The following is a 23,718-nucleotide window of genomic DNA, read 5'->3' as shown; positions in this document are numbered from 1 at the left end:
AGAGGACGGGCCACCGGGTGACTGTTCCCTCCGGGCCGCAGCACAGGGTGGGCCCGCGGGCGCAGCTCCGGGTTAGAGATGCACACGGTGCGCTCCCCGCCGGCTCGTTGGCTCAGCGACACGGGTCACGTCCTGCGCCCCGTCCACGAGGCTGCCGGGGATGGGTGCAGCGTCCGGAACCTCGGGCGGGCGGCGCGTGCAGCTAGCCAGGCCTTCCTTGACGTCTTTAAACCCTTTGCTCAGTTTTTGGGTCTGAAAGGAGGGTCGCCCTCCCTGTCACCCTGTGATTCCGCCTCCTGACGTCACCCCAAGGGCCCTCCCCCGTGGAGCCTCCAAACCGCCCGGCAGCGGAAGACGTCCTTGCAGCTTATTACCTTTGTTCAGAAGCCGCGACTCGCCTGGCCCTAGAGCCCACGCTGATTGGGGCTGTGCCAGCCCAGGCCGCCCCCCAGTGACGGCGCCACGCTGATGGCAGCAGTGGGAGGAGGCCCGGGCCGCGTGGGGGGCGCACCTGCCGCACTGCCAGCCGGCCCGGAACCGGCGCCACTGCCGGGTTCGGCAGGTGACCTGCTGTGCAGTGTCCCGGTGCCCGCGCGTCACCGTGCCACCGGCCCTCCGACCCAGCCCAACACCTGCAGGGACAGCCCGTGGCCACCCTGTGTGGCCGTACTGGTCCCCGGGCCTGTTGACGGCGCTCGGACCTGTTACTGACGCCCGTGCCTCCGTCGTATCCAGGCCGACAGACCCCGAGCTAGAGCTGTTGGTGCGGACCCGGCCGGGTGAGAAAGGCTCCTGGCCGTTTGCCTAAACCCCCTCGGATCCGGTTAAGAGGCGCGTGGCGCCCGGAAGGCTTTGCGCTCAGGTTGCTTTATGAGGCACGTGGGCTCCCGGAAGCCGCAGCCGGTGCGTGAGGGGCGTGCGCCAGCTGGGGCCGTCGCTGCGGCCTCGGGGCTTCGTCCCATCCTGCCCTTACCCGTCCGGTCGGGCGGACGTAGGGCGCGGGGGGCGGGCACTGCTGAGGGTGTAGCAGCGCCCCAAACTCACGTTCTGGGGGCGGAGGGCGGGGGGGACAGACCGTGAACAAGCAGGGGCTACACCGAGTGTCAGCTGCTGAGTGCTGTGGAGACACGTGAAACAGGGAAGGGGGAAAGAGATCTGAAGTCCGATGGGGGGCTGCTATTTAAAACGTGGGAGCCCGAGAAAGCCAGGCCGAAAAGGGGAACATGTAAACAAAGACTTGGAAGTGGGGGAGGAAGCAAGCCCGGGGACCCAGGGTGGAAAGCGCTTGGCAGAAGGAATAACAAGTGCAAAGGTCCTGAGGCAGAAGTATCCCCGGCTCGCCCAGGGAACCCTGGGGAAGCTGGCTTGGCTGGAGGGGGACAAGGGGGGTGAGGTCAGGGAGGGGACCAGGGGCCGCTACTGCCATCGTAAGGACTCCCCTTGTACTCCGAGCGCGTGGAAGCCCGAGGGCCGCGAGGGGAGGAGTAGCGTGGGGGGACGGGCCTTCTGAGAGACTGACTCTTGCTCATCTGTTCACGATCAGCTGGAAGGAGCCAGGAGTAGAAAATACTAGGAAGGGAACGCAGTGACCGGGGGAGCGACGGAGGCTGGACGGGAGTGTGGCAGCCGGGGACGCGCAGCAGCGGGATCCTGGGCCTGTGTTGAAAGCAGAGCCGCGAGGTTTGCTGAGGGTTGGGTGGGGACTGGAGCAGTTAAGGAGGACGACGGGGTTGGGGGTTTTCTTACTGTGCTTGCGGCATCCGGGTGCCTTTTGCTTTGCCATTAAGGGATGAGGGGAAGACTCACCTAATCAGAGGCGGATTGTGTGGCTCGTGTGTGCCGGCAACTCAGGTTTGAACCTAGGACGTTGGAGAGGCTGTGAGGCCCTGAAGGGGAGACGGGGGATAGACAGTGTGAAGTTCAGACGGCAGGACCCAGCTGGAAGCGTCAATTGGGGCGTCCCCGCTACGCAGTGTTGAAGACCTCGAGATTGGAGGCCCCAGAGAGCGAGCCTAGATGAAGAGGAGACTCGGGAATCGGGAATCGATGCTGGGGGCGCTCCAGTGTTGAGGGCGTGGGGAGGGGAGCCTGGAGGTGTTGAGGGCTGAGTGAGGATGTGCAGGGGCCGACGTGGCATCTGACGGTGGCGGTGGGTTCAGACCCGGCTTGGTGTGCTGCAGGCAGGCCCGGCCCTGCACCTGGGGAGGCGCTCCCTGCTCCCTGCTCCCCTCTCCCTGTTCCCCGTCCCCGCCCCCAGCTCTCAGGCTCTCCTCTGGGCCCCAGCTCGCCTCTGCCTCTGCGCCTACTGCCCCCTGACTCCTCCCCCTGACTTCCCACCACACCCATCCCCAGCTCCCCTGCTGCTCCTCCAGGGCTGTCTCTGTCGGAATCCAGCAAGCCAAGGGTGACCCCGTTGGAACGACCTTGGCCACTCACAGACCGGCAGAGCTGCTGCTTCCAAGGAGCCGAAGAGCCCCGCGTAACCAGGTGTGTTGTTCGCAGTTCAGAGAAGGCCCAGGGCACAGACCGGAGGACTTCCTACCCCAGTCTTGTTCTGCTTGCCAAGTGCCCACATCCCTGGGTGCAGCGCCCGTCTTGAGGCTCAGGTGCACCAGGAGGACAGGAGAGGCTTGGGGGTGAGAACCGGTAGTAACAGCCCTGGCCCCAGCCCTGCTCCTGGAGGAGTGGCCTTCGGGGCCAGACTTTCGGACCTCTGCGGGGCAGTCCTGTCTCTTTCCTCCGGGGGTTATAAAGTAGGTTATGCCTTCTACGCTTGCTCGTCCTTCCCTACCCCGTAAAATAAAGCAAAAGGCAGCGTGGTGAAGAGAAGCGAGTCCTGAACTGTGTTTCGTATGTGCCCCAGAGCCCGAGTCTCCGGGTGTGCTTGCAGAGCTTGCTGGGGTCCGTTCCCTCGGTCTGAGCTCTGGTGTCGTCTGTTTTTCACACTTTGCAATTGCGTATTTACTTCTACATTATACAGATAATGACCTTCCCCTTCTGGAACACGTGCCCCGTGGGGGCAGAGACCAGGTCTGTCTGGTTGACTGCTGTGTCCCCAGGGCCTAGCGCGGGCCAGGTATGTGCCAGGTGCTTGACTGATGAATACTGATAATCAGCGGAGCGTCTGGTTTTGTTTGGTGTGCGGAGGGGAAACGCCTTCGTAAGTCTCGAGGGCATCTCCCCACGAGGGCGCACGGCAGCACACGTACACGTGCAGAGTGGGGACCCCGACTCCCAAAGATTATACTAAATCAAAATTCAGGACACGTTGATTCATAGGGCTGATTTTTTAAAAATAAAAAAAAAAAAGTTTTTTTTTTTAAAGGTTGTATTTATTTGACAGAGGGAGCGTGCACGCTCACGTGCAAGAGAGGAAGGAGAAGCAGACTCTCGGCCACGCGGGGAGCCCGATGCGGGGCTCGATCCCAGGACCCCGAGGTCACGGCCTGAGCCCAAGGCGGTCACTTAACCGACTGAACCACCCAGGCGCCTGTATATGGCTAAAGTAACATTTTTTTTTTCCTTTGTGGTGCTTTGAAGGGCCGTCGTGGAAGCTTAGCGTGGATCAAGGCCGTCCCCTTGCAGTCTTGTGCCTTCAGAGAGCGCGTCTGCCCGCCCCCCACTGCCCCACGGTGCCAGGCACGGACAGGCAGTTAATCAATAGTTACCCGATCAGCGATCAACGGGGCCAGTAGGCTGGGGGGAGGTGACCGCCCGCGTCCTCCTCTTGGGAGCCTGTGCCGCCCCGTCCGCACGTTAAAGCTCGGGATCCTGCAGGGACGCGGCCGCACACGGTGCTCTGGCGGGGAGTGGCTCCCCTTTGACGCTGCCTCTTGCAGCGTCGCGTTGTCGGGCAAGCTGCCGGGCCACTCTGTGCCTTGGCTCCTCGTGCGTAAGACGTCGTGGTGCCCGTCTCACAGAGGCCTCGTCAAGACTGAGTTTGTGGTTCCAAGTCAGGCGCGCAGGAGGGACGGGCCGGTGGCTGCCGTGACGCGGGGGTTATGCCGACACCAGCCTTGGTTGGGGGGACCCGTTAGGAAGGTTTGCGCTCCCATGTGCCACCGGCCGGCTGCGGGTCCCCAGTGATGAGGCTGGGCCGGGGTCTGTCCCCCCCGGGGATAGCCTCCCCATGGGGCGTGAGCGGTTCACCAGGCAGCGCAGGGGGTGCCGGGCGGCCCGGGTCCACGGCCCAGGGCACCTCCAGACCTGGGCGACCCGTCTGTGAAACAGGGTGAACTGTCCCGCCCTCCACGCTATACCCGGCTGAGTCAGCCGGAAACGGGGGGGGGGGGGGGGCTTGGGGGGGCGGTGCCCCAGCGGACTCTGCCACCCAGGCCCCCGCGCCCTCTGCACGGGAGGTCTCCGGCCCTGCAGTCCGTGGCACCCCTGCCCTCGGGGCAGCGTCCGGGTTGCTGACGACGCCCCGTTCTGCGGGGGCCTCCGGAGACGAGCCGCTCGAGATGCGCGGTGGCAGAGGCGCCCCGACTCCCGCGGGCTCCTCCCGGAGGCAGCGCCTGTTCTTGGTGTCGTGGGACGGGCAGCAGACGTCGGGACCTAGAAGGCCCATTAGCAGGCCAGATAGAGCCCCGGTGCCCGCCTTCACACCCTGCCAGGCTTTGTCCCGGGAAGTGACTTGCTCTTTTTTTTGGTGCGTGTCAACCTCGAAAGACGGAACGGTCCGATAATTAAGACTTAGCATCTTTGCAGAGTTTCACCAATTCAAGGAACTCTTCGTGCCGGCCTCCGGGGAATCTGCTTTGTGTGTGTTGGTCTGGACACACGTGTTTGCTCGTGTTTCCTTTTGGCCCCCGTCCTGGTCTTAGATGTTTCCTGTGTTTCCCTAGGTGTTAGCCGCCTGTTTGTGCTCAGTGAGGGGAGAGGGGCCGGCGCTTGGGGTGTGCTGGAGCTGGGTGGTGGCCGGAGCAGAGGGCCCGGAGAGGTGCCCGCCTAGGGGGACGGTTCCTCTGCGGGACCTGCTGGGGCTGCTGGGTCCCGCTGGGTCCCACTGGGGCTGCCTGGGCCTGAGCGGGGCTCGTCTGGGGCAGCGGCAGTTCCCTGCTGGCCTGAAGCCTCCGCACCGGAGCGTCTGCCCCCAGGGCCGTGGGGAGCAGGAGTGTGTGTCAGGGAGGCCCGAGGCCTGTGGCATCGCGTCACATCATTGTCAAAGTGGGCGCTGGCCCCACGGTTTGGGGGGGCCTGGCAGCGAGAGAACCCTTCCGGGAAGTTCCTTCCTGGGATGATTTGGTCTTCGGGCAGTGTCCTTGGGCGTGTTTGGGGGTCTGGGCTCCAGGTTCGCCCTGTACTTGTTCAGGAACATTCTCCAAGCACCTCCTGAGCCGGGCTTGGTGGCAGAGCGGTGGGCGGGTGAGGAGTGAACGCGGACCGGGCCTCTGGGGCCTGAGTCCCATCTCCCCCGAGGGGCGCCCGCCTCGCACGGCTCCTCGTCCCAGGTCTGTGGGGCTTCCCTTTGCCCTGTGCCCCCTCCCATTTTAGCGTCCCCCAAATGAGCAGTGAGGCCACTGCGTCCCCTCACTGCTCCCGCAGGACACCTGCCACGTGACCTGAGCGAGTGGTGGCGGAGCTGAGCGTGAAGGGCCCCGGCCCCCTCCCAGCCTGGCGGGGACGGACGGACGAACGGACGGACAGACGGCGCCCGGCAGGATCTCCCCGCCGGCAGCTGCCTTGGCTCGGTCGCCGCGGGCCGGGCCAGCCTTCCTGGTGCCTGGGTTGTGTTCTGAGCTGTCACATGCTGGTGTTTGCAGTTCAAGCCAAACAGGTTTGGGGAACTAATGGCCTCTGAAGACCTCAGATCCTGGCATGAAAGCCCCGCGAGGCAGGGCGGCCCTCCGTCCTCGGGAGGGACGGCAGCCGATCCCGAGCCAGCAGGGGGCGCGCGGCGTGGAGAGGGAAGGGCGACCCGTGTGCTGGGAGGCGGCCTTCAGGTCTGAGCAGGTCCCTGTGAGTCTGGTCGCCCCCGTCACGCCTCTGTGTGACCCAAGTTACCTAACCTGCCTGTGCTGCTGTCCCCCCAGCCAGAGAGAGGGCACAGGAACCCTTGTCACATGGTCAGAGGGAAGAGCACGTGAAAATACTACCTGTTAGCTGCGAGTCCCCCCCTCCACGCCCCAGCCCCCAGCGTCTCCATTTGAACGAAGTGCAACGACTGTCAGGCCAGTGGTTTCGGACCTTTGCTCCCGAGAGCCTCTTGTGTTGTCCTCATTCCGGCTGCAGAGCCAGGCCTCTCCTACGAACGGCCTTAGCCTGGCACCTGGCACCTGCCCAGGGTGTCCCCAGCCCCTCGCCCCGACCTCAGTGGACTGATTGCCTGGACGCCCCAGGGAGCTTGTTAAAATGCAGGTTCTGACTCAGGAGGTTGTGGGGGTGGCTGAGCAGCTGCATCTCTCCCAAGCCCCAGGGACTGCAGACCACACTTTGAGGAGACACATCTAGACCAGTGGCTCTCGGAGGTGGCTTTTTTCTTTTTTAAGATTTTATTTATTCATAAGAGACCGAGAGAGAGGCAGAGACACAGGCAGAGGAAGAAGCAGGCTCCCTTGCGGGGAGCCCGATGCAGAACTCGATCCCAGGACCCTGGGGTCACGCCGTGGGCCAAAGGCAGATGCTCAACCACTAAGCCCCCCTGGTGTCCCTCAGAGGTGGCTTTTATTTATTTATTTTTATTGTTTTAAAGATTTTATTCATTTGTTCATGAAAGACACTGAGAGAGGGAGAGGCAGAGACAGGCAGAAGACAGGTCCCATGCCGGGAGCCCGACGTGGGACTCGATCCTGGATCTCCAGGATCACACCCTGGGCCGAAGGCAGGTGCCAAACCGCTGAGCCACCCCGGGATCCCCTCAGAGTTGACTTTTAAAGTTTTCAATGCCTGGGATGCCAACCAGCTAAATTGCAATCTGTAGGCCCGAGGTGCGGGGCTGCAGGATTGTTCTCACCTGTCCAGGTGACTCCAGCGAGTGCTGGATTTTGACCCCCCGCCCCCCGCCCGCCCCCGTCGCAATGCCAGGGTTCCTCTGAGCTGCCAGGGTTCCAGCTCAAACAAACCCAACTCCTGGCCTCCCGGGTGGCTGTCCTGTGGGCTAACTCCATCTGGCGTCTTGGAATATGGAAACACGCTCCTTGGTCCCCATCGCTACACAGTCTGCCTCAGGGAGGGGACCCGGGCTTTGGGGGCAGATGGTCCTGGATTCGGAGTTTAGCTGCACCCCTGTTGGCCAAGAGAACGTGGTTGGGACCTCGGGCTCCCTCAGCTCTCTGAGCCTGTCTCCTCCTCTACAAGACGCAGATCGTCCTAGGCCCGGCCTCCAGGGCTGCCGGGAATACTTGAGAGCTCCCGTGAAGGCCCCGAAGTAGCTCGGGTGCAGAGCCGGCGCTCCCTAATGGTCCTGTTGCAGAGTTGTCCTCGCTTGACGTCCTCATTTTACAGGTGGGTGGCTCCGGTTCAGCAGGTCCAGGGCTGTGCCACCTGTCCTGCCTCTGACTCCGCCCGGGGCCTCATCGCGGGGAGGGCCTCCCTGGAATGGAAGGGGCTGGCTGATTGGGGACCCGGAGTGGCGGGTCCTGGCGCCAGGAAGCAGGCGGTGCCTCCCACAGCCCCGGCCCAGCCCCCAGGGAATCTCGGGTCGCCCCGCCTCGGCACCGGCTCCCACACGCTCGGCCTCTCCCTTCACCCCTGGCGAGCGTGCAGGACACGAGACGTGGCTTCCAGTGAGCCGCACTGGGCGAGCTTACAGAGACTTGTGTAAGACTCCGCGTGGCCCAACCAGCTCTGGGGACCGGGGTCCTGGTCCCTGCCGCCTCCTGCGCGAGGAGGGCCGAGGCGGCCGGGGGTCTCTGCTCAGCGTGTCGGGCAGCCTGGCCTGGGGAGGGAGGCTCCGTGGGACTGGGGAGCCCCTTGGCCTCCGGCAGTGGTGGGCTCTCCCTGGGCAGGCCCCCGCCCTCGCCCCCGCGCTCCGGGCTCCCTCGGTGTCTCCACCGGCCCCTCCTCGCCCCATCCCGGGTCCACACACGCTGAGCAGCCCCAGATTCACCGGTTCCGTTTCAGCCACCCGCTTGACCTCACTCGGGGCAGGAAACACTTCATGTTTAATCCTTTTCCGACTGCTGTCTGCCTGCCTGAGCCTCCTGCCGTCTTCCCGTCTTGGCTAAAGGCGGGCCATCCTGCTCTGGTCATTCGAGCCTCCGGTGTCTTCCTGGCCCCGGCCCCGGCCCCAGCATCCGGTTCATCAGCAAATCCTGTCCACACGGCCTCCAAGCTGCACCTGGAGTCAGCCACTTGCCCCTGCTCCCCCTAGGGAGGTGCAAGCGGCCATCCCTGACTGGTCCACTCCCCACTCCATCCCATTCCTGCCATCCTACAATCTGTGCCCAACACGGCGGCCGGATCTGCTGCCCAGAAGGACAGCCTGGCTCCCACCTCCCTCAGGGCTCCCAGGACCCTCCCATTCTGCCTCCTCTTCTCTGGCATTCCAGGCAAACTCCACCTCAGGCCCTTTGCACGTACCGTTTGCACCACCTGGAACGAGGCACGTCCAGGTGTTCAGGCAAGATCCCTCAGCTACCGCCTTGGGGCTTGGCCCAGATGCTTCTGTGGTCTTCCTTGTTCGCCTCACGGCCCCCTGCCCCCACCGCGCACTCCTGAGCTCTGTCCCCTGCTTCATTTCTCTCCACGGTGATCGCTGTGCTGCTGGCTGGCTGTCCGAGGACGTGGCCTGGGGAGGAGGGCCCTAAAGTGGGAGGGAACGGAGGGGGGACAGCCCTTGACCCGGTCGCGTGCCCTCACCTGTGGGCTCCGTGTTTCTGTGCCTTCCCCGTCTGCCCAGTGACTGTGGGGTGTTGACACGCTCTTCTTGGACGACAGCATCTTGCCTCTTCGTGTTATTGAATGATCTGCTCAGTGATTGGATGGCCTTTGCCTTTTGTTTTAAGTGTTGTCTCACCGTCACCCCACCTCTCTGGACGCTGCGCTCCCTGTTCTCGGGAGGCCCCGGGAGGCTCAGGTGTGGCTGCTGCTCTGTGACGTCACCTTCCCCCGGTGCCCTGGGCTCAGGGGCATTGGGGCTCCAGGAAGCCCATGTGAGGGGACGGGCCCTTCCCCCATGACTCGTGGAGATGCCCCCCGGTGGACCGGCCCAGCCTGGAAGGTCCCAGGGGTCCTTGCATAGCCCTGAGCCTCGGGGGCTTGGGCTGAGACCCCGTACTCTTGGCGTGCTCCCCGGGCCCTGGCCTTCTCTCCTGCTTCCTCTGTTTCCTGTGGGGGGTTCCAGGTGCCCAGGTGCCTCCTTTCCCAGAGGCCAGGTGGGGGCTGAGCGAGACTGTGATCGCCTGGAGCCCGGGGGCTCTGCACCTGAGCCCTTTTCCTCCCAGGGCCCCACAGGGTCCCCTCACAGCGGACCAGGTGAGGGGGCCTGTCTGCCTCACCCCGCGGGTCACCTTGGTCCAGCACCTGGCAGGTGGGAGGCTCCCTCCAGTGGCAGGCGATGGTCGGGGCGGGATGCTGTGGCCACGGGTGGAAGGGCCAGGTGGGGGCCTTGGCTGTTCCTGTGGGGGCACCTGAGCAAGGATGGGAGCGAGGAGCCCTGTGAGGACGGGGCGGGGGGGGGGGCAGCCCTCAGCCCATGTAGAATCGGGGGGCTCACAGTTATGCCCCATACCACCCCCGGGGGTCTCACCTCCTGGGCCTGGTGTGCAGACCTGGGCTCCCCACGAATCTACTGAGGAGCCAGGGCTGAGGGCCGCCTGGAGGGGGCTGCGCGTGGCCAGGCTGGAGGGAGCCCAGCACGGCAGCCAGGGCAGTGGGGGGCCGGGGCTGGGGAGTCACTGCCTGGGAGTGGGAGCCGGGACTGAGCCGGGGTGCGTCCTGACCTGGCGTGCTCTGGGGAGTGAGGGGGCCCAAGGGGCAGGGAGGGAGGGCGCTGGCCGTCCGTCCGCCTGCTCCGACCCGCCGTGTCACCACCACCAGGAGCATCCCGCATCCCACGCTGCTGGGGTCTCAGGAGGCAAAGTGCCCTCGCATCTGGGTCCCCGGGCTCCCCGGCCCCGCTCTGCCTCGGCGGCCCAGCTGGGGTGGCCCCTGTTTCAGATGAGGAGGCCGAGGTTCAGAGCCCTGGCGGCATGGAGGGCCGCACCCTGGGTCACACGGCCAGCGGGACCGGGACCCACACAGGGAACCCCCCCTGACAGCCCCGCCGCCGCCGCCGCCTCGGGACATGGCACGGCCCCCGGCGGCCCCACCAACTGCCCCCGAGCAGACGCCGTGCATGTCCTGTGCTAAGAGCTTCCTCTCAATTTAATCAGCCCAACAAGCCAGGAGGTCACTGCTCATGTTTTGCAGGTGGTGAGACCAGGGCCCAGCGAGGCCCCGACTGGCCAGGTCACACACTGGGAACCTGGAATCGGGTCTCTGTGCGTTAACCACGGAAGTGCGTGTGCCGCAGACGGTGTTCTCAGCCCCTGACAGCTCAGCTGCGGCAGCCACAGGGCCCCGGGGCCTCTGGCCGCAGGAGGTTTCACGGTTGGGAGGGAGGCCGTCCTAACAGGAGACATGGGGGTGACCTGCTGTGTGGCCCACGGAGCTGAAAGGCCTGGGCTCTGCTCCCCCAGGAGCGTGTCGGATCTGAGCCTCAGTGTCCTCCTCTGTGAAATGGGTATAAAAAGCGCTTGTTGTCCCTACATCCTGAGCTGCCGGGAGGGAGTGCGTGGGAATTACAAGGGCTGTGCGCATGCCAGCTGGGGTGGCCCCCACTAGGCCAAGCCCGGTGGAGGGTGGGGGCGAGGGGAGCCTGCCTTTGGGGGCTTTGCGGGCAGCTGTGCAGAGGCCAAGGGCTGGGGGGAAGCTCGCCCCCCAGCGGACGTGGCTGTGGCTGCAGGAGCCTCAGGGTGGAACAGGTGCCTGGGGAGCAGGGGGAGCAGGGGAGCAGCTGCAGAGGGAGGGGCGGCCAGGGGGTCCCCTTGGTTTGACAGATCTGGGTTTTGAGCAATGACGGTATCAGACGTGGAGTTGATGGTGGGGGCCGGCCTGTCTTCCAGGCTGCTGCTCGTCCCACTCCACGCCATTAGGGACATCTCTGCAGACGGGACAGGGTAGGGGGCACCCGGGGTGTGCCGGGATTGCCTTTGTCCCCAGCAGGACGAGTGCGCGGGTCATCCCAAGTTTCTGGGCGGCCTCACACCTGAGTGTCCCTCCGCAGTCGGTCAGCTGGTGGAGGGGCTTTGCTCATGTTGGGGTCCCGGCCCGCCCCCAGGCCGCCAAAGGGCCGCCTCATTCTGGGGCCTGCCGCTGAGCCCGGGGCCCCCTGGTTGTCTGCCTTGACTCTTGCTCCGATGGCAGAATGGGCTGCCCACAGGCCTGGGCTGCACGGCCGTGGGGTGGTTCCCACGGGGCACCCCGCCGCCCCCGGGGCCAGGCCCCTACTTGTCGGTTCACGTGTCTGTGTGTCCGCACGCCCCTTACTTCTTACTGTGATAGGAGCTGTTGGAGCTGTTGGCTGCCTTTGCAGCTTTGACGCTACTGACGCGGGTCAGTCCGCTGCGGGGGCCGCCCCAGCTGTGGAGCATCTGGCGGCAGTCCCCGGCCTGTCCACTGGTGCCGTGGCGGCTCCCGCCCTCACATGGGACCCCCAAGCCTGTCTCCAGACACGCCCCACACTTGCCCCTGTTGAGAACCAGTCGTCTCGACCCTGATGTCTCCGCTTTGTGACTGGCCCGTCCCCACGTCCTGTGCCCTGTCTCAGTGGACCCTGGGCCACCACCCTTCCCACTGCCCTGCTCGCCCCACCCTCCACCTGTCCTCTTCTGTCTGGGGAGCCGCTCAGGTGTGGCTGCTGGGGCGAGGTTCTCAGCCCGCCGTGTCTGTTTCCCCTGTCTGCAAGTCGGGGCCCGTCGAGTGTCCACCTCGGTAGGTCGTGTGTAGAGCGGGGTGATTGCAGATACCTAGCTCGTTGCCGGCATACGTGTCGTTCTTACTCAACGACTGTTTATTTTTGTCGTGCCGAGATGGAGATGCATCAGCGAACAGGACAGAAGCCCCAGCCTTGGGATCTCTCAGACCAGGAGGGAGGCAGATACGTTACCCCGCGATTGTGACTCAGTGTCACCGGTGCTGCAGTGGGGAAGTGTGAGGGGGCCGTGGGAGCCTGCAGGGGGATGCTGCACTCAGGAGTCAAAGAAGGAAGGCTTCCTGGAGGAGGTGGTATCCCAGCCGGGACCGGAAAGATGAGTCTGAGTTAGCTGCGTGAAGGAAGGGGAGGAGTCGTGGTCTTAGGTTACCTATCTTTTAAAAAATGTTTAAATGCTTTCCTGGGATAAAGAAATCCTATTTAATGGGCTGTGGTAGTGGACAGGGCCAAACCGTGTCACGGGATCTGGGCTCACAGCCTCTGAGATTCCCGAAATGAAAGTGCTCAATGCAGTGAGGCCGGGATGGGGCCAAGTGCAGAGTGCACGGCCTGGAGGAGACCCACTGCCGGGGATGGATGGAACTTGGTACCAGAAGCTGCCCCTGCTGCCCCGGGGTGGGACGGATGGTGCCAGGGGAGGCAGGTGGGGGCGCAGGGCAGACGCTGTCTGCACGACAGAGCTCTGTTCCCAGCTCACCTGTCGCCCTGGGGGGGGCCTCAGGGCAGCCCTGCTCGGTGCAGCGCCCCAGAGCCCCGCTGGTGGGGGCCCCGTCCCTTGAAGGGGAGGGAAGGTGGCGGGCAGCGCTCAGTGGAGCCCACGCGGGCCTTTGAAGCCCATGTCCCGTAGGCGCCGTGTGGGGCACTGGGGCCAGCCCCTCTGATGCTGTGTGTCCTTCCTCTCCCCAACAGCTACAGCCTCCGCCTGGCATCCCGGTGCCCTCCGCCAGCCGCCCCGTACGTCACCAGGCAGTGTAGAAATGTCAAGGCCACGGCTGCACCCCAGTTCCAGGGACCCCTCTTCAAAGAGTAGGCACTTCGCCTGCTCCCTGACAGGTACGAGGAGGGCGGAGCGGCTTCTGGCACGGTTTGGGGGGCTCTGGGGGCGAGGCGCACTGGGCTTGGGGCTTGGGATGGGCGGGAAGCAGGGAAGAGGCGGGCACGATCGCCTGTGTGCCAGCTGGGGCACGGCCGGCCCGTCTTGCAGGCAGGTGGGCACTGGGGGCTTCTGGGCGCAGACACCAGCTCTGCCACTTACTGGCTGGGGGACCTCGGCAAGGTACCCCGAGACCTCAGTCTCCACGCAGGTAGACTGGGGATGACAGTGGCGCCTGCTTCATGGCTTGAGAGAACTACAGGTGTCGGTGTGCAGAGCACGAACAACAGCGCCTGGCACACAAGCACGAGGTGTCACTGCTGAAGGAGAACAGGAAAGCAAGAGCCAGCACTTCATCGAGACCTCGAGAGGCTGTGAGCCCAGCAAAGGTTGTGGAGTCTCTATTCCCACAACGTATTTGAGAGTGAACGTCCTAGTAAGTCCTAGTATTCTGCGGAATACGAACCAGAAGTCTCTTCGTGGATTCTCTACTGGTAAAGCCTGAATCCATGCGCGGAAGCTGGACTTCCCCTCTTCAGGGGGCCTGGGCCTGGCCAGTGGTCTCGAGCAGGCTTGGGCTCCTTTGCTGCTGACGTGGCACGTCTTCTGTCACTGCGCCCCCGGGGCCGGCCTCGAAAGCATGGTTGGAGGAGCCCGTGCACCTGTACGTCAGGGCGCCGGTGAAAGATACAGACCCCAGGGAGCCACTCGAGATTCACTGAAGGAGCGTCCTGGTGCAGGGCCTGGGAATCTGTACTGGCAGACGGCCCGTGATTCTGGGGCACGCTCAAGTTCGGGGACACCTGCTTAATGCAGCCAGGGTTGTCAGAATGAGAACACAGTGGTGGATCTGGGCAAGAATGGGCTGAACTCTGAAACTTTGGGGTCCTCCATCCTGTACGTTCTTCCCTCCGCCTGCCCTGCTACCCGGAGCTCGTTCGCTCCTCCCTTCCTGAAGCTGCTGGAGTCTCTGGGCTCTGGGCTTTACTTCTCTGGGGGCTGGGGAGGGGCATGGAAGCAACATCCACTTGCGCCAGAGGGTGTGTTGTCTTGAGGCAGGACTGAGCCTGTGTCTCCAGAACAGGTTCCCGAGAGGGCACGTGACCCCGGGCTGGGCACGCCGTGAAGCGCCGGCAGCCTGGGCACTGAGCGCAGACCTGGAAGGCTCTGGAGAGCGTCCCTGCCCTCGCCCTTCTCGCAGACGGAAAGCTTGGGGCCTGGAGAGGAGAGGCTGGGCTGGCATCTTCCAGACGTGGAGGGGCAGTGCCAGGGCAGCCCTGGGGCCCCGCTTGTCCCGGGACCCTCCCTGTGGTGGCCACAGCCGTGTGGACGTCTGTGTGGATGGGCGTGAGGGTGCGGCTTCCAGCCCAGAGCAGGTGCCCTCCGCAGCCCAAGGGAGAGCCAGGTGCCCCAGGACGGCTCCGTCCACTGGCCACTGCCGGACGTGGCGGCCGTGCGCTGTTGGCCAGGCATCGCTGGCTCAGGCTCTGCCCGGGCCAGGGCGTGACCTTCAGCTCCCAACATGTGCTGTTCCCCCCCTGCCAGGTGCTCAGCTGCGTAGGGGCCCAGTGCAGCGTGCCCGCGGCTCAGCAGCAGTGAGTGCTCAGGGCCAAAGCTTAATTTCTAAGTGAAAGTCACTTAAAGTCTTAAACTTTTTCTGTTTTCAAACAGTACTTACAGCAAGCATGTGTTTCATGTATGTGTATATAAATGATTTAAAAAACCCACCTTACTTACACCATGTGTCTTGGCTCAGGCCACATAACAGGGTAGCACAGACTCTGGGGCTTAGACGAGACGTTTGTCCTGGTCCTGGAGGCCGGGCATCTGCGTTGCGGGCGCCAGCGTGGCTGGGTTCTGGTGAGGACCCCCTTCCCGGCTTACGGAGAAGGGCTCCTTGCTTGCGTCCTCAGGAGGGGAGACAGGAGGCCCTGGTGTCTCTTGTAAGGGCACTAAACCCAACGGGGGGGTGGGGGTCCCTCCCTCCTGACCTCATCTGAACCTAATCACCTTCCAAAGGCCCCACCTCCAAATCCCGTCCCACTGGGGGAGGGGCTTCCATATATGAGTGTGGGGGGTGGTGGAGGGGGCACAATGCCCTCGAGGCAGCATTCCACACGCTTCCAGGATGGTCCTTTAAGTGCTGTGACTGGGGTTTTTGCATGGGCAGGATGTGTAGGCCAGAGTCCCCATCTCACATCATACGCCAGCAGTACGGGCCTCTAGGGTCTGTTTTGAGGAAGAATGACGTCCTGCAAGTGGCCGGTCCCAGGACTGCGCCTCACCTGCCGCCCCTGGTGGCCTAGCGGCCCTGGCTGGTTTACTGGACAGTCTGAAGCAAGAGGCGCTCACCGTCTCTCCCGCTGCTGGCTTCCGCTGTGCCTCCCTGTCCTGGGCGTCATCCAGGTGGTGGGCAAGGCCCCCGGCCTCCTGTTCACTTCCTGGCACAAAGCCTGCACCTGTCGAGTCCGTGTGAGACGGCCGCCGCACGTCCTCTGCGTGAGGCCAGTGCACTTGGGCCTGGGGTCTTGGTCTTGGGGGGCTGTCGGGGGGAGGGGCTGGCTCGTGGCCCTCATGTGGCCACCTTCAGGGTCTCGGCACAGCTTCCCAACACCGGCGCTCGGGGCCCCGGGAGCGGGGCGGGGGCGCTGATGGGAGAGCTCCCCTCTGACAGCCCCTGTGGCTGGGCCCCTGCCCTGGAGGGCTCCGCTCGGGCTGGGGACTGGCAAGGTGACTTCTTTTGTGGATCCCCCTCGATGACCCACAGGTGACCCTCACACCAGCTGCCCCCCGTCTCGTGCAGGGCGCATCCAGGCCTCCCCCGGGGAGGAGGCCCCCTCCCTCGAAGGCACTCCCCTGTGCTGCTGCATCGGGAGGCTTTTAGGGGGCGTTGGGATGGACCTGGTTAGGATGGAACGGAGCGGTTAGGTGCGCACTTCCCGGAGGTGAATGCTGGCTCCGGTCACCCCGGCAGGTCCTCCACTTCTCGTTTCAGTTTGCACATGTGTAACGTGGGTACTGGTACTCCCCGTCCCGCGGGTTACCCTGAGGATCGTGCGAGTTAGGTGTGGAAAGCCGAAGGAGCCCTGCTGTGTCTAAGCCCCCTGGCAGCGCTGCCGCGACGGCTGTCAGCGGGGCAGCACAGCCTAAGAATAGTCTGGAAGCGGTTACGGTGACGGGGGCCGGGTCCACGGGGGGAGAGAACGCAGGGAACTTGGCCTGGCGCAAAGCCACGCTCCGCTTCAGCCCCCCAGCAGCGAATGTTACTAAGTCCCGACTCGCGCGCGTGGCTCTGTGTCGAGTACCGTGGGTGGCGTTTCTGTGGAGGGGGCAGCGGGCTAAGCCATTCCCTCATAGAGGACGTGCACACGGGCTCTGAGCTGGGCTGGACCCGGGTTCCAGGCCCACGGCCGCCCCTTGTCATCAGCCTGACCTTGTAAAAGTCACTCGTCCTCTCTGAGCCTCTTTCTTCCCTGCAAAATGGGGATCTGGGGATCTCTGTCACCTGCCATGGGGGGGGCCTGGGAGTCGGTGTCACCCGCCGTGAGGGTTGTCGCAAGCATCGGAGTGCAGTCAGCTGGTGGTGTAGATACCATGGGATAATGTTGGGCGGTATGGATGGAAGCCGAACCTCCGCATCACCACCAGAGGGATACTCAGCGGGGGGGGGGGGGGGGGGGTTGCCCTGCCCACATCCCAGAACACACCGCGGGAAGTTCGGGTGTTCCATGCGCACACCCTGCTACCCGGTGCTTCCCCTCGGCCTATATACGACACGTGTGCACCGCACGTGTCCTCCAGACATATGTAGCGGGTCCCAGCAGCATTCCTCACGGTGGGCCCGGACTGGAACCTGCCCCCGTGCGTTGGCCGTGGACCAGGCGGATGAAGGCAGCAGGTCCTGCAGTCGACCCCGTAGCAAGGAGGTGGGCAGGAGCACACACAGGCTCGGAAGGGATGAACCTCACACGCTGTCGCGCAGGAGAAGCCAGACACAAAGGACACGGGCCCATTGATTCCATTTATTTCAGTTGAAAATGGGCAACGTGTGCGTGAAGAGGGCTGAGAGTGTTCATCCCGGGGCTGAGGCTCAGGGGTGGTGCTAAACGGGGGTGTGGCTGGGGGCCACGGGGAGGTCGGTCATGTGCTGTTTCTTGGGCCAGGAGCTGGGCACGCACGTGTGTTCACTGTGGACTCCTCGAGCTGCGTACGTGGCACATTTCAGTGACTGGTTGAACCAGACACTTGGCGGGAGCGCAGGCCGCAGCCGGACTGGGCCCGGAGTCTGCAGCCACCGTATCATTTCTCTTCTCTTTTCTCCTCAGCACCTGAAGTGACCTGGAATCCGTGAAGCCAAAGGGACTGGCCTTCTGCCCTGCAGGGAGCACCGACCTATTCCACTTGATGAGCCTGGGAGAGAAAGGAAGGGAGTGTGTGTGCGCGGTGAGCGTGTGCGCGTGTGTGTGCGGTCTTCAGACGAGGGTCTCAAACCCCGGGAGGCAGCAAGGCAGCTGGTTCCACACCACGGACGACACTTGGGTGCAGCCCCGGGACCGTCTCCTGTGGCTCAGCCTCCCGCCAGGGTGGGGCCTCTCCTACTATGCAATTTTTCAAGAGCTCCTTGATCCTGCTTTTTGCTTCTCGAGTTGTCTTTTGCCGTGGCGGGGACCGTGCTCGGGCTCAGGGGTCGGCTCCAGCCCCGTCCCAGGAAGGCCTCGGGGGAGGCCGAGCTTCCCTCCCAGCCACGCTGCCTTCCTCGGCCTTCCACCCTCTCTGGGAACCGACGGCGTGTGGACACGTCGGAGCCTCGCTCATCGACCCCCTCGGCCCGCGCACGCCGACGGCCTCCCTCCTTTGCCTGAGCTGCTGGTTGAGTCGTCGCCAGACTCGAAATTGTCATGGGTCCCCGCCCCCGCCTGGAGATCGGGGTCCTCCCTGGGGGGAGGCGGGGGATGGGACGGCGTGGGGGGGCCAGGGGAGGGTCCGGGTGCTGCTTTGGCCTCACTCGGCGGGACCATCCACACCTTTAGCGTCTGACCTTCGCAGACTAGCTGGAAAAGGACACAAAAATTGGGAACTGAACAGCCAGCTGGAGGATGAAGCAGCGAAGCACAGGGGGAAGAAGAGATTTCTAGAGGCCACTGGTCGCCTGCCAGGGAATGACGGGGCTGGCTCCTGCGTGTGCGGGGCCGTCCATGTCTCGGAGAAACGGGTGAGCTGGGCTAGGAGTTTGGCCCCAGTCCAGTGAGGGTCTTGGGTTTTGTGCCTTTGGGGCAGACCCCAGACGCGGATGTCTGAGCCCACTTTGGCGCTGTTCCCTCAGCTCTGTTTTTAGTAGTGACGTGTCAACCCCACGGTGGAAGGAGAGAACTTTGGAGAACCTGAGTGGTCACACACAAAAAGGGACTTTTTTTTTCAGGGCTACTATGGTTGATCTTGCAACTCTGTAAATATGTACGTAGACACTTTTAAAAGCACGTATTTATGTCCCTGACTGTAAATGCCCCCTTTTTAAAGTTTTATAACTTGTGTTATTTAATTAATCAGTCGACTGGCTGCAATGTAGGGTCTGATAATGGTCTGGGAGGAAGGTCTCACGAGACCCTCACATGGGCAGAGAAGGGCCGATCGCTGGCCACGTCACCGTGTTCCGTTTGCCACCCAGCTAAAAACCATCAGTTAAAGTTTTCCATTTCCATAGCTGGCATCCTTTTGCCTGCTCCGAAAATTAACCCTCACAAGCATGAAAGGCTGTGGCTGTTCCTCGTCCTAACCAGACACTTCCGTCCCATAGATGTTGACACTCATGAACTGTACCCCAGCCTCTCAGTTCTTGAGGATTCTCCTTTTCAGCAGCAGGGAAGGCTCCCGAACCCAAAGCTTTGAAAGTCAACTTCAACCGACGGTGAATCCCAGAAAATGTCGTGGGGGCTGGGGGATGCTCCTGTTTGCATGTGCGAACGTGCCGGTCCGCCTTCGACCCTCTCAGACTAGCGGAAAGGGCCACGGAGTGTCCCAGTCACGGAGCCGGGGTGGTCTAGAGAGTGGTGTTTCCCGGTCAGCGGTGGTTCTCGGGCGTGGGTGTGGATCGCGGAGGAGGGCGGTTCTGTATCTGCCATGTGAAGAAAATTAACAATAAAAGTGTGAAGCGCGATTGTAAGGAACAAGCCTGGGCGTGATCGTTTTGGGTTCTGGGTCCGTGTTGGCGATTCCCTGGGCGGCCCCGAAGGCCCCACTCCAGCAGTGAGCGCAACCTGAGGTTTCAGGGAGACTCTGCAAAGATCCTGCCTGGTGAGCAAGGTGGCTGCGCCTTCAGATCTCCCGCCTGCCAGCCAGCGAGCGGAGCCGCTTCGCGAAGGCTAGAAAGGCCTCTGTGCTGCCCAATGTATTCTCTTTAAGTAGCCTTACTGGGATGCATCCCCATGCCGCACAGTTAACCCACGCAAGGAAGTGTACAAATCAGTGTGGGTTTTTTTTTTTTTTTGGTGCATTCAGAGTTGTGCAGCCCCCACTGCATCCAGTTTTAGAACATCTTCAGTCACCCCCAAAAGAAGTCCCACACCCATTAGCAAGCACTTGCTGCTTTTCCCCTCGGTTCCTTAGGCAGCCAGAAGCCTACTTCCTACCCCTGTGGGCTCACCTGTCCGGGACATTCCACGTAAATGGGATCTCACGGTACATGATCTTTTACGACCAGCTGCTCTCGCCTCGTGTGTTTTCAAGGCGTACGCAGGCTGTAGCATGTCTCAGCGCTTCATTCTTTTTTATGGCCAACTACCCCGCTGTATGGGCGTACTTGTGGAATATTCGGGACATACCTAGGCTTCAGAAAAAGGAGTCACTCATGGTTTATCTGGAATTCAACTAGCGGCCACGCTGGACCTTTCCTGGCAACTCAGCCTCCAAGCCCAGGGCCGTCCTTCCAGGGACCATTTACTGTGACCCGCACCTGCGATGCGCCAGGTATTCCCCACACGTTCCCTCTCCTGTCACAGCCTCCCAGCAGGACAGGTACCTCCGCAGCCATTTCACAGATGAAGAAACAGGCTCAGACACCCCCCGCAGTTTGTCCGGGGCCCCACAGCTGGCAGATGCAGGCCAGGCACTGGACTCCGGCTCTCAGGCCCACAGTTCCCGGTTTCCCGCTTGCCTCTGGCTGCTGCCCCTCCTGCCACCCCACTGGCTCCTCCAGCCCTCCAGCCACCTGCAGGCAGAAACATGACAACGGAGGTCAGTCCCCAGATGCCCAGAACATAGTGGGCCGCTGGGCCTCGGCCCCACCCCAGGTGCGTGGCCGTATGAAAAGCCTGGGTTTCAAACTGGGTTAAGCCCCAGTCCTGCTCCCGGGTGGCTGCATGACCTTGCTTGGGTTCCCACCCTCTCAGCCGGGTCCTTGTTTGCCAAGGGGATGACCCTCCCCCCCACCTTCCTGCATTCTAGCGCCCGCTGTTTGCTTAAAGATAAGCTGACTTGCCCGCCTCTGGGAACACCTGGCTGATCCCTAAGGGGGAGATCCTCGGCCTCTACCCCGCCCCCAACCCCATCAGGGCCCTGGAGCAGGCGTGGAAACAAGCATCCGGGCCTCAGCCCACTGCATGGGGCGCCCAGGGGTGTGCAGCAGCGGGACCGTGCATGGGGCGCCCGGGGGTCCGCGTCAGCCGGCGTCCCCGGTGCTGGTTCCGAGCGGGCTGTGCAGCCGCCGGGCCGCCGCCAGGGCCGGGGTGGGGCGGACCCGGGCCCGGAGCTCCGCAGGATCCGTCCAGCTGCCCGGGGTCGAGACGAGCGGGGGCGCGGGGCGCGGGGCGCGGCGCTGGGGCGGCGCCGGGGTCGGATCCCCCTCCCGGGGCGGGTCAGGGCGCGTCCCGGTCGCCCCGGCAACCGCCACCGGAAGCGGGGGCGCCCCCTCCTGCCGCCGCGCGCCCGCCGGGGCCCGGGCAGCCCGCCGTGCGTCACGCGTGCGTCATGCGCCGGCCGCGGGGTCACGTGGGCACGCGCTGACGTCATCGCGGGCGGGCTGAGCCCGGGGCGGCGGGCGGGGGAGGCGCGAGGACGCCGCGCAGGTGCGTCTTGCAGGTGCGGGGCGGGGCGTGCGCTGAGCCCCCGCCTCCCTGCCCCGGCCTGTGCCCCGGAGGAGACGGGGGGGGGGGGGGGGGGCGCCGAGGCCTTCCCCGCCCCGCCCCGGCCGCCCTGCGCCGCTGTGCTTCTCCGGGCCGTGCGCAGCCCCGAGTGGGTCCCGGCACCGTAAAAAAATCCTCGGGGGTTGCCTGTGCCCTTGGGCGAGACCCCAGGCCCGCCCTCCCCTCCTCCCTCCCTCCCTCCCTCCCTCGGCCTGGAGGCCGCGCCGCGGGTCCTTGCGCCTCTGCGCCAGCCTCCCGACTGCAGGTGGCTCGGCCTTCTGCCACAGGGCCTTTGCACACACTAACCCCACCCAGCAGCCACCGCCTCTCCGCCGGTGTTGTCCCCGCAGCGTCCCTCCCTCACTGCGGGTCGATGTGGGTCCCTGTCTCCTGCCCTCGTGTATTTGATTCACTACCTGAGATTCTAGAGTTTCCGGAGAACGTGAGCCCGGCGGTGCAGACCTCACCCGTCCTTTCCCTGTTGGCTGCTGCACGCGGCCGCCCGCGGGCCTTCCGGGCTCCCGGTGGGATGCATGGGCCGCCGCCCTGCGGGACCTGAGCCCGCCCGAGGCCTGGATGCGCAGGGGAGTGAAGGCCAGAGCCGGGTGGAGCACCGGGCGGTTCCCGCTGCAGGCTGGGAGCTCGTCAGCCGGGCCTGGCCCTCAGCCCAGCAGCCCGGCCAGGCCCCCCCGCTCTTCGGGACAGCTCGTGGCCTTGGGTCGCAAGGCCGCGGTGTCAAGTGGCGCCCTGAGGGCCCTGAAGAGCGTTCAAGTGGCTTTTGACGCCTGCTGACATCTTGGGCTTGTGGCTCTGACTCTGCTCCATGCATAGGATTCTTGTATTTTTTTTTTTTTAAGATTTATTTATTTATGATAGAGAGAGAGACACAGGCAGAGGGAGAAGCAGGCTCCATGCACCGGGAGCGCGACGTGGGACTCGATCCCGGGTCTCCAGGATCACGCCCTGGGCCAAAGGCAGGCACTAAACCACTGAGCGGCCCAGGGATCCCGATGCGTAAAATAAGAACACGTTGTTTTTTGAACTGTCTTGTCTTTCTTACCATCTGGGGGCAAGTGAGTGGACCGGTTTTGTTCTTGGCTGGTCGGACGTTGCCATCATGTTGGGCAAGGCAGGGCCTCGGGGCCGTGCTGGGTGAGCCCCTCCGGCGGCCGACGCTACCTCCTTTTGCCCAAGTGCCTTCAGGGGCTCCCGGCCGGGCTGGGACGTGAGCAGAGGGAAAGGGGCCCGGGAAGCACGGGCTGCCCCGGGGGCCATCCACCCCTTCCGCGACTTGGTAGGCCGGGGCGTGCCCAGGTCCCAGCGAGCCTCCAGCCCGCGTGTGCTGCCTCAGCCCCCCGGCATCGGGCCAGTTCTCATGTGTTTCCTTAAACACCCCGTTTTTAATTTTCTAATTGCAAAATTGTACGTTGACGCAACCTGAGAAAAACAGAATCCAAAGAAACCCCCAGGTACCGATTGACCCTCTCGTGCATAATCCTTTGGATTTTTATGTACACGGAGCTTAGCTAACTGGCCCTGCCTGACCTCCCAGCGTGACCTTGAGATGCTCTTGACCCTCCCCACGCCAACATGCCCTCCTCTTTAGAGAGGATCGCAGAGCCTCCCCGGAGGTGTCTGGGGAAAATCAAGGTGATTGCTCTAGCAGAGCCGCCCGGAAGAGTGCGCAGCCCTGGGGGTGGACGGTAAGCGTCCGTCATGGTGTCCATCCTGTTGGCTTTTACACTTTCAGATTATTGCTGCTGCTTTCCTCTTAATGATGCTGGTGGTGGTGGAGGGTGCACATCAGAGCCAGCATTTGGGTTACTCCATCACCTGGGCGTCCTCATACCTATTTACCCCAGTATGATTTTTTTTTTTTTAATTGGAATGGAAGTGGAATGGCCAGGTTAAAAGGCGATAATCGGTAACCCTTACTAGGTACACCCCGCGCGCCAGGCCCTGGGCTACGCGCTTGCCTTATGGAGACCTGATGGAGGTAGGCTCCCGCATGGTCCAGTATTTATGGACAGAGACCACTTTTTTTTTTTTTTTTTTTAAGATTTTATTCATTCATGAGAGGCCCACAGAGAGAGGCAGAGACACAGGCAGAGGGAGACGCAGGCTCCCTGTGGGGAGCCCGATGCGGGACTCGATCCCAGGATCCCGGGGTCACGCCCTGAGCCAAAGGCAGACGCCCAACCGCGGAGCCGCCCAGGCATCCCCAGGAAGAGAGCACCTTAAAGAGGCCGAACGCCTCTAGAGTCGCAAATGGTGGACGAAGCCACCTGTTCTTCTTTTTCTAAACTCATTTATTTTTTTTATTTTGCATGTGTGTGGGGGGTGCGAGTGGTCAGGCTTCGTCCCAGCGCCGGTGGCTGTGCAGCTTCCCGAGCACCAGGTACTGCAGACGCCGTCCTCCTCCGCCGCAGGCTCTTGGCTCCTTTGTTATACCTGGATGGGCCACGTAGGCGCTCGTTTCCTTCTGGGCCACCCGTCTGTGTACCTGTCTTCATGCCAGTCCCATGTGCCTTGATTCCTAGAGCTTTGTAATGAAAGGGGTTTGAGACCAGGCACGTGATACCTCCAGCTCTGCT

The 23,718-nt window shown here is 63.3% G+C and overlaps 2 protein-coding genes across 6 annotated transcripts in view; both read left to right on the top strand.

The window, feature by feature from the left end:
- Nucleotides 1-19,161, top strand: part of PRDM2 (PR/SET domain 2) — a 125,475-nt gene extending 106,314 nt beyond the window's left edge. For 4 of the 5 annotated variants that reach the window (XM_041767603.1, XM_041767607.1, XM_041767606.1 and 1 more), the window contains 2 exons: nucleotides 12,824-12,967; nucleotides 17,333-19,161. In XM_041767603.1, coding sequence (XP_041623537.1) covers nucleotides 12,824-12,944 — 121 coding nt within the window. In that variant the 3' untranslated portion in view covers nucleotides 12,945-12,967; nucleotides 17,333-19,161. Of the gene's footprint in view, nucleotides 1-5,544; nucleotides 6,523-12,823; nucleotides 12,968-17,332 lie in introns of those variants that run through there. The other variant, XM_041767604.1, reaches the window with a different exon arrangement.
- Nucleotides 19,162-19,686: 525 nt separating this feature from the next.
- LOC121497821 (tRNA (guanine-N(7)-)-methyltransferase-like) lies at nucleotides 19,687-21,527 on the top strand. The gene is made up of 3 exons (XM_041767526.1): nucleotides 19,687-19,732; nucleotides 20,003-20,211; nucleotides 20,626-21,527. Exons 1-3 carry the CDS (start codon nucleotides 19,687-19,689, stop codon nucleotides 21,250-21,252), a joined length of 882 nt encoding a protein of 293 aa, XP_041623460.1. The 3' UTR covers nucleotides 21,253-21,527.
- The last annotated feature ends 2,191 nt before the right edge of the window (nucleotides 21,528-23,718 follow it).

Source organism: Vulpes lagopus, chromosome 8 (genome assembly GCF_018345385.1).
Source record: "Vulpes lagopus strain Blue_001 chromosome 8, ASM1834538v1, whole genome shotgun sequence".
Lineage (NCBI taxonomy): Eukaryota > Metazoa > Chordata > Mammalia > Carnivora > Canidae > Vulpes > Vulpes lagopus.
The sequence above is the reverse complement of the archived record's forward strand: the minus strand, read 5'-3'. Positions and strand labels throughout refer to the sequence as shown.

What these genes read in the sequence shown, in the direction of transcription:
- LOC121497821 (XM_041767526.1), top strand. Translation starts at nt 19,687, where the DNA reads ATGATCTTTTACGACCAGCTGCTCTCGCCTCGTGTGTTTTCAAGGC. An exon ending in GCCTCGTGTGTTTTCAAGGC is followed by an intron (nt 19,733 to 20,002) that starts GTACGCAGGCTG and finishes CTCCTGTCACAG; the next exon opens with CCTCCCAGCAGGACAGGTAC. An exon ending in TCCTCCAGCCCTCCAGCCAC is followed by an intron (nt 20,212 to 20,625) that starts CTGCAGGCAGAA and finishes AGGGGTGTGCAG; the next exon opens with CAGCGGGACCGTGCATGGGG.